Source organism: Emys orbicularis, chromosome 23, assembly GCF_028017835.1.
Source record: "Emys orbicularis isolate rEmyOrb1 chromosome 23, rEmyOrb1.hap1, whole genome shotgun sequence".
Taxonomy (NCBI): domain Eukaryota; kingdom Metazoa; phylum Chordata; order Testudines; family Emydidae; genus Emys; species Emys orbicularis.
The window spans coordinates 10,331,925-10,340,097 of record NC_088705.1 but is presented as its reverse complement, the minus strand read 5'-3'; the positions used below and the strand labels follow the sequence as shown (position 1 = coordinate 10,340,097).

The window sequence follows — 8,173 nt, the reverse complement described above, 5'->3', positions numbered from 1 at the left end:
GATGCATATTCGTTTTCATCATCTGAGTCAGATGCCACCAGCAGGCTGATTTTCTTTTTTGGTGGCTTAGGTTCTGTAGTTTCCGCATCAGAGAGTATTGCTCTTTTAAGACTTCTAAAAGCATGCTCCACACCTCATCCCTCTCAGATTTTGGAAGGCACTTCAGATTCATAGATCTTGGGTCAAGGGCTGTAGCTATTTTTAGAAATCCCCCAGTGGTACCTTCTTTGCGTTTTGTCAAATCTGCTGTGGAAGTGTTCTTAAAATGAACACCATGTACTGAGTCATCATCTGAGACTGCTATAACATGAAATATATGGCAGAACACAGGTAAAATAGAGCCAGAGACGTAGAAATTTAATTAAACACATTTTTTTTAACGAGCGTCATCAGCATGGAAGCATGTGCTCTGGAATGGTGGCCAAAGCATGAAGGGGACATGAATGTTAAGCATATCTGGCATGTAAATACCTTGCAATGCTGGCTATAAAAGTGTCATGCGAATGCCTGTTCTCACCTTCTGGTGACATAAATAAGCAGGCAGCATCTCCTGTCAGTGTAAACAAACTTGTCTGTCTTAGCGAGTGGCAGAAGCAGTAGGACTTGTAGGCTTACACGGTTTTGTTTTTGAGTGCAGCTATGTAACCAAAAAAAGTCTGCATTTGTAAGTTAGACTTTCACAAAAAGAGATTTCTCTTCAGTACTTGTTTGAGGTGAATTGAAAGATACAAATATGTGAAACTATAAAAGAAATAGTAATAAAAATAATATAAAGTGAGCACTGTGCATTTCGTATTCAGTGTTGTAATTGAAATTAATATTGAAAATGTAGAATAAATTTAAATTGGTATTCTGTTGTTATAAGTGCAATTGCACTTAATTTTTTTAATCATGATTACTTTGAGTTATCACATGAGTTAACTGTAATTGACAGCCCTAACAGATTGATTGACATATATCACTTTCTCCTTCAGACATGTTGCCATGTCAAAGGTGGGAAAGGCCAGAGAAAGCAGAAAAAGTATTAAGAACAGTCCAAGCCAAACCGTATCCAGCTTTATTAAAGGTACTTTTCATAAACAATCATGGTAATTCAGGCAGGACATGGGCTACAATCTGCAACATTTTACAACAACTTCAAACTCCCCTCCCTCCATGGACTATCAAAACGTAAAAGTTACTATATAAAACCATTGAAGAATCTTCATTTCATACTTGGACAGGGAAAAGTTTAGAGTGAGGGTGGACACTTTCACATTTAGCATGTTGTTTAACAACTTTTCACAAGCCTACCCTGACTTTTAGAGGAAAACAAAATTAAAACTGCAGAGTTTTTAATTTGAAGATCCACAATATAAAAGAGGAAATGTAGCTCCTTTTAGAGTCTGCACATCCCAATTTTGACACTGAAGTCTGGATTGCCTGACATTGATAATGCATTAGATTTTAGAGTGATAAGTCCCAAAATGCCTTTTGCCATATTTAAAGGAGTGATAAGCTATATGCAAATGACTACGGGAATGAGAAAAACAGAGGGAATTTAAAACTGGTTTGTAAATTGGCAAGCAGGCATGTTGGGACCTTCAATGTTCACTCCAATGCATTTCACAAACCTAAACTTATATGCAGCATCAGGGAATCCCTCCTCTTCATGTCCAGGAAGAGCCCTCTCCTAATAAAACAAAAAAAACCAAGGGGACATACTTTTTTTTTTTTTTTTAAAACTGGGTTCTGAGAAAGAGAGAGACATTTTTGCCCCTGTTGCTCCCCAAAAAACACAACAACGAAGCATTCTGTGTGCTAACAACATAGCTTAAAAAAAAGTAAAACAAAATTCTGCATTGTTATAAAACTTGATAAAAAATAGTATTTCAAACTGTACAGTCACCAGAAGTACACAGTTATCAAAAATTCACACAATTCACTTGGCATCACCAGCACCTTCAGCTTTCTGTGCCTGAAAGAAAAAGGAGAACTAGTCAGTGCACTGTGCAGATTTACACTCACTTCTCACTTTGCACAAAGCAATTCATAACAGAATCTGGGAAGAAACAAATTATAGCCCCCAACCATTGAGGATCTCAAAACTGTGCTTTGTTACAGTTATCAGCTCACAATATTCATCAAGTGACATGGAGAATTAGAGGAGCCTTAGAAGCAAGCCTGAAGTTATTTTAATGCTATTGGTGCATAGAAAAGTAACAGTGCATGACGTAAGTGACAATTTAGCGCTGCTGCTTTCAACTAGCACCAAACAACTTTCGTTTTAAGTACACATCATTTGAGAATGGTTGGAACAAACCAGCCCAGAGCAAACCCTTAAATGTAAGTGTGTACATGGCTTATGCCATAAACAAGTAGCCTAATCAAATCAAGTATCAATACTTCTTTTTACAGCACAGGTCTAGACCTGCCTTTACCTAATAACATGGAAAACCTCCGAGTTCATTAGAGTAACTGAGGCTACTAGACTATACCTGGTCTGTTTTGGCATCTCCATTTTCTGCAGGGTTGTTTCCATCCTTGCCAGCATCAGCTTTCCCCTTCTTTCCCTTGGGTAATTTTTCACCCTTCTGCCAAGTGGTGGGAAGATATTAATATTGTTAGAAGTACAAGCACCTTCTCAATACCCGACTATGTACCTGCAAGAGCCCCATAACTGGCATGATGGTGAAACTGTACACTATTTGGAATTTAGATGCAAGTAGGGGAATAGAGCAGTGGTTCTCAAACTTTTGTACTGGTGACCCCTTTCACATAGCAAGCCTCTGAGTGCGACCCCCCTAAAATATATTTAAAAGTGTTTTTTTAATTTAGAACACCATTATAAATGGAGGCAAAGTGGGGTTTGGGGGTGGAGGCTGACAGCTCACGACCCCTCAGGTAATAACCTGGCAACCCCCGAGGGGTCCCAACCCCCAGTTTGAGAACCCCTGGAATAGAGTAACACACACAAGCATTTAGTTTTCAGAGAACTAAATGTACAGCTTTAATGAGAGTACTGCCTTAAAGTACTTGATCAGATCTCACACAAATATTCTAAGTAATGAAAGTGACATCAACCCTTCCAAGGAGATTTAAGTAGACAAGCAATGTTTTTATTTAATGCATTGACATCGGAGCATTTAAGCCATGATTACCTGTTACCACCAGGCCATGTCTCAAACTAAATAGATCACAAATATACTTTGCATAGGACATTCATGATATTTTACATTAATTCGCTTCCCATGGTATCAACTTACCTTTGGAGCTACCTTTTTAGGTTTAGGCTCTGGCTTCGGAGGAGCAGGTTTCTAGAAGTGAGAAAAACAACTGAAGTGTAGAACCCACAAAAGCACAAAATGACAAGCACTTTAAACTCCTGCATTTTTTTCCCTGATGCCTTGCTTTACAGCAAAAGAAACTTGGGCTGTTTGCCCATGTGGGTGTGTTTCTGTCTCAGCTACCACCCCATTCCTCTAGCTTGTAATATAGCACAATAGTCACACCAGGCAACCTTCTCCCAAGTGACCTACTAATGAGCATTCTAGAATAACACCTGATGTTACCTCCAGCAGATCTTCCGTGTTTAATATTCAAGACCAATATTTTAAAAAGAAGTGTTTATCATGCAACATATGTCATCCCAATAAGAAAATACTTACAGCAGATAACCTTGCTGATCTCCGTTGTGGCTATCAAAAAGAAAAAAGGAAGAAAACAAATTAATGTAACTATCAGAATAGCTGAAAAGTATAAATTAATTATCTAATTTAAAGACCTCAAAATAAGTTTGATTCAAGAGTGTAAAAGAGATTAACACTGGAACATTTGACCTGCTTTCTTCACACTACCATGATGAACAGAACACACTGCTTAGATCAGTGGTTCTCAAACTTCTGTACTTTTACACAGCAAGCCTTAGTGCGACCCCCTCCCCTCCTTATAAATTAACACATTTCCTGCTTGAGGTGAAGTGGGGTTTGGAGTGGAGGCTGACAGCTTGCAAACCCCCCCCCCCATGTAATAACCTCACTACCCCAATTTGAGAGCCCCTGGCTTAGATGATGGGCAATATGGGGATACAACTATTAGCTAGGTTGACAAAGGCTAAGATTAAAAGACTTACAACCAAAGTCTTTCAAAGGTTGTATAAATGAAGAATGATTTGCTCCTTACAATTCACCAAGATAAAATCAAAACTGTAATTTTGAAATTCAAACATTTAATGTATAAACTTCCTCAGAAGATAAGTCTTCTTACCTCATCCTTAACTTTGGCCTTATCGCCCTTGGAATCTCCTTCAGCCTACAATGAAAAGTACTAGTTACACCAAGAAATTAACAGTACTGAACTAAAAGGGCTGAATGAAAGATAAAACTATCGGTCCCAAGACACTGTGTTAGGATGCAATTTTTGTCTGTTAGGTTCAGGTAGTTAGATCAAGCAAATACATTTATTTGAACTCTCACTAGGAGGGGGAAAAATATGGCCTGAACTATACTGTTTCACCTGAGAGAGTCAAGTCCCAGGAGTGCTTCCCATCCTCTCTCAAGCTTGTATGTTTCACTTATTCCACCCAGCTATTGGATTGTTAGCCCTATACACTGTGTGGTGTGGCTACATGCTATTTAAGATCAGCATTGACACCTGGCATCCCTAGACTTGCTAAACCGAGCTGGAACAGCAGTAATTGCCATGCCACAAGAGATTTGGGCAGAGATGAGGGAGCGGCACCATGCGCCTGGACTCAGTGGCAGCACATCTCCTGGATCCTGCAGAGAGGTGGTACCTCACTTGCCCCTGGGTGTAATGGGAGCCTCACTATTATAAAGGAGAACTTAAAAGCACTCACTGACTCTCTCCCTCCACTCTACCCGCCAGAGTTGAGGGAAGGGGATGTATAAGGGTGACCTCCCTCTCCTCATCCGCCTCCAGGTTAGGCGGCTAGCCCCCACCGGAGGTGGGGAATTATCTCCCCCAGGCTCAGCGCCTGGGCTGCCCCAAGGAGACGCTGCTCCCACTGAAGGGCCCAACCAGAGCCCTAGTTTTGGCGGCAACTCGGCCCCAGAACCAGAGCGCGGCCGCTTCCCGCCCTTTCCCGCGCGCTCTCGCCTACTTGAGGGAGGGGGCGAGCCCGCACATCCTCCCCCCCCCGCGCGCGCTCCCTAGCTACGCGCGGGCACGTGCATCCAGCCGCCCTCCCGCCAAAACCAACCGGATCGAGCCGGCTCCACTCGGCCGCCCATTAATCCGACCAGGCCCAGCCGCCACCCTGTTCATTCGAGCTTCCCCCTTCCCCGACTCAGGCTGCTTCGCCCAAGGCCATTAACCGCGCGCGACGGGTAACGGTCACGAAGTGACTCGCGCTGCCCCGCCCCTCCCCCGCGACCGTTGGGGCCTCTCCCGCGCGCCGCCTCACAACCGTTACCGCCCCAAAGGGGGGGGAGGGGAGAATGAGCGGTTAGTCCCGCCCCCCTCAGCAACGGCGCGGGGGGGAGGGAGAGCAGTTTGGGCCTAGGGCCTTAGCCCCGCAAACGGGAGCGGGTGAAGTGGCTGCCCTTCGGCCGCGCCACGTACCTTTCTCTTGGGCATGTCTCCGGGCGGTGCGTGAGGAGCTCGGCTGGGCGGAGTGAGAGGGTCTCGCTAGGTCCGGGCTGGGTGGTGTGGGCAGGGGAGGCTCACGTAGATCGGACGGTATGGCAGGCGTTGGCGTTAGGTTCCCTGGTCTCTCTCCCGACCCCACTAATTTGAATCGGGTGTTTATAAAGTTTTATATAGAGCCGGACGCGGCCCAACCGGTTCCAGCCGGATCCCCACCGCCCCGCCCGCCCATTGGCCAGCACGGGTCACGTGGGGGAAGGGCCAAACTGGGCGGGGGAGGAGAAAGAAAAGAGGAGGTGGCGCGCGCAGCTCTGCCCTCTTCTCCCGTCCCCGCCATGCCAACGCTCGCGCTGCGCCCGCCTCGCGCCTCCCAACTGCTCCGTGCAAACCTGCTGCTAAGGCCCCCCTTTTCCCCGCCGAGCAAGCCGGGGCCTGGCTGTTCACACCCCCAAGGCACCTAGGAAGGAGGGAGGGGCTGCAAAACCCACTTTCTGCCCCAATGGCGGACAGCGCGTAGCTAATACCTGTCAAATATCCGGGAGGGGGGGGAAGAGGAGAGGGAAGCTTCACTATTCCCGCCCTCCAAATCAACGGGGGGTGGGGGAGAGAGGAGAGGGCTGTACATAATTATACTGGGGGGAGGCGCTGTGCATCGCCCTACGCCGGTGTAAGGAGGCCCCCGCGGGTCACTAGGGGGTAAGATGGAGCGTAGAGCTAAGGTAGACTAAGGCGATCGCACACTGGGGGAAAGGAGAGACCCCTGCGAACCTGCCAGGGCCCAGCCCGGGGGCTGTGGGAACCTTCCCCCAGCTGGAGCCGAGAGGGTGCAGACAGGCCCCTGCAACAGCTGCTCAGCTGAGGAGGGGGGCTGCGGGCCGGCGGATCGCGGCCACTGGGCCCAGCGGCCTCCCTCCGCCTAGGCTTGGCGCTGCCGCCGCCAATTAGCCGGCGGGGAGGCAGGTGGGAATGAGCTCCGCGCGGGCGGGCGGTCGCCCCTGCACCGCACATGCACGGTGGGGGCTTTACTACCTCGAGCCAGCCCCCCACGCCCTCGCCTCGTTGTCTGCTGGGGGCTAGTGGGCAGGTTAAGGAGCTGTCCCTTCAGCACCCGCCGGCCCTCCTAGCGTATCCCCCCACACCAGGCACAATCGTGCATGCCGGCGGGACCACCATTAGGACGTGGGTGACTCCATGCCCCAGCGCCCGCTGCTCCTCTAGACCCGCCAGCCCCCACCAAGCCACGTGCGACGGGGGGTTGCTAGCGCCTCGCACGGGGAACAAAGCTCTGCTCGCGGGAGGAGCGCCGGCCCAGCCAGCCAAAGCCCACGCGCACAAAGGCAGAGCGCGCGCCCCAGGTTCACGCCACACCCGCAGGGATCGCTCCTTAGTTTTAAACGCCCATCCAGCCCAGGCTTCAAGGGGAAGATGAATCTAAGAAGTTATTTTTTTGAATTGCAAAATGAAATCACTCAAAATGGCAACTAAAACGTTGAGAGAGAAATAGCCAAGTCAATGACCAGAGGAAGGAGCAGGCGTTAATCAATGAAGGACAGGGATTTAGTTAAAGCAAGAGGGTGGAACTGGGTGCTTTAGGACGTGCTTTTGGCAATAGGGAAACAGATCAACACTAGGCTGATAACAGAAACTGATTCGAAGCTTCTCTACACGGAGGATAAAACATCTCCCCCACCCTCAACCTGTAAAAATTCCAGGTTTTCCAACAGAAATAGGGGAACTGATCTTTTAGTTTGAAAAGCCCAGAAAAAATAGATTAGGGACTATTAAACAACTCAAAAAGGTGAAAGTCTGAGTGCTGGTAACCATTATGGATTGTAAATGACTTGTAGAGTCTGCCCCTTTCCACAGGAAGACACAGTTAGAGAAAGAGACCCCATAGTCTATTTCTCCATGTACATTTGCTACACTTTATGTCTGATTGTTAGGTACACAAGTTTTACCTGTGTCAAGCTTGTCCTTTTAGCTATACCTTCTCTAGAAGAATAGCACCCCACAGCTTTTTGGGTTGTAACAGGGCTCTTCAACTACACAGCAAGCCTTCCCAGAAAACTTTCCAGTGATAATTATCCATATTATATCCACCTTCCCTCAAGGCTTTTACACCATTCTAAATTACAGAAATTGGACTCTCCCTTGAAAAGGCTTGCAACTTTCTTCCTGTAGCTTTAACTCAAAAACTTCAGTGGAAAGACCTATTCCTAAAAAGGTATATATGTACAAGCTCTGCATGCTGTTTTTCACAACCTTTTTCCACCAATTCCTTATTTAAAAAAAAAAAAAAAAAAAAAAAAAAAAAAAAAAACATACCACTGCAGGTCAGGCTGTCCTGGTTTTCATCTTACTCCTGAAAATATAATTTTATTTGACCAAAACCAGGTTATTGCACAGAACCTATTCTCTAGTCCCTGAAGGGTACAGTGGAACAGGGCTCCCAAGTCCTCTGCTAGGACTCTACGTACCCTGTAAAATTTAGACTACAGAGAAATCCAGCTCTTTAAAGGATAAGAGAACAGGGAACTTAAGAACTATTTCCACAGAAGACCTCTTGAAAGGTAAAGAAAGGATTAAA

At 46.5% G+C, this 8,173-nt stretch overlaps 1 protein-coding gene across 1 annotated transcript; it reads right to left on the bottom strand.

Annotated features, from left to right (window-relative positions):
• Positions 1-1,034: 1,034 nt before the first annotated feature.
• On the bottom strand, positions 1,035-5,836 carry HMGN2 (high mobility group nucleosomal binding domain 2). Its single transcript, XM_065421914.1, has 6 exons — positions 5,563-5,836; positions 4,246-4,290; positions 3,648-3,677; positions 3,246-3,296; positions 2,478-2,573; positions 1,035-1,957 (listed from the first exon to the last, which is right to left on the bottom strand). Exons 1-6 carry the CDS (start codon positions 5,575-5,577, stop codon positions 1,922-1,924), a joined length of 273 nt encoding a protein of 90 aa, XP_065277986.1. The 5' UTR covers positions 5,578-5,836; the 3' UTR covers positions 1,035-1,921.
• Positions 5,837-8,173: the final 2,337 nt, after the last annotated feature.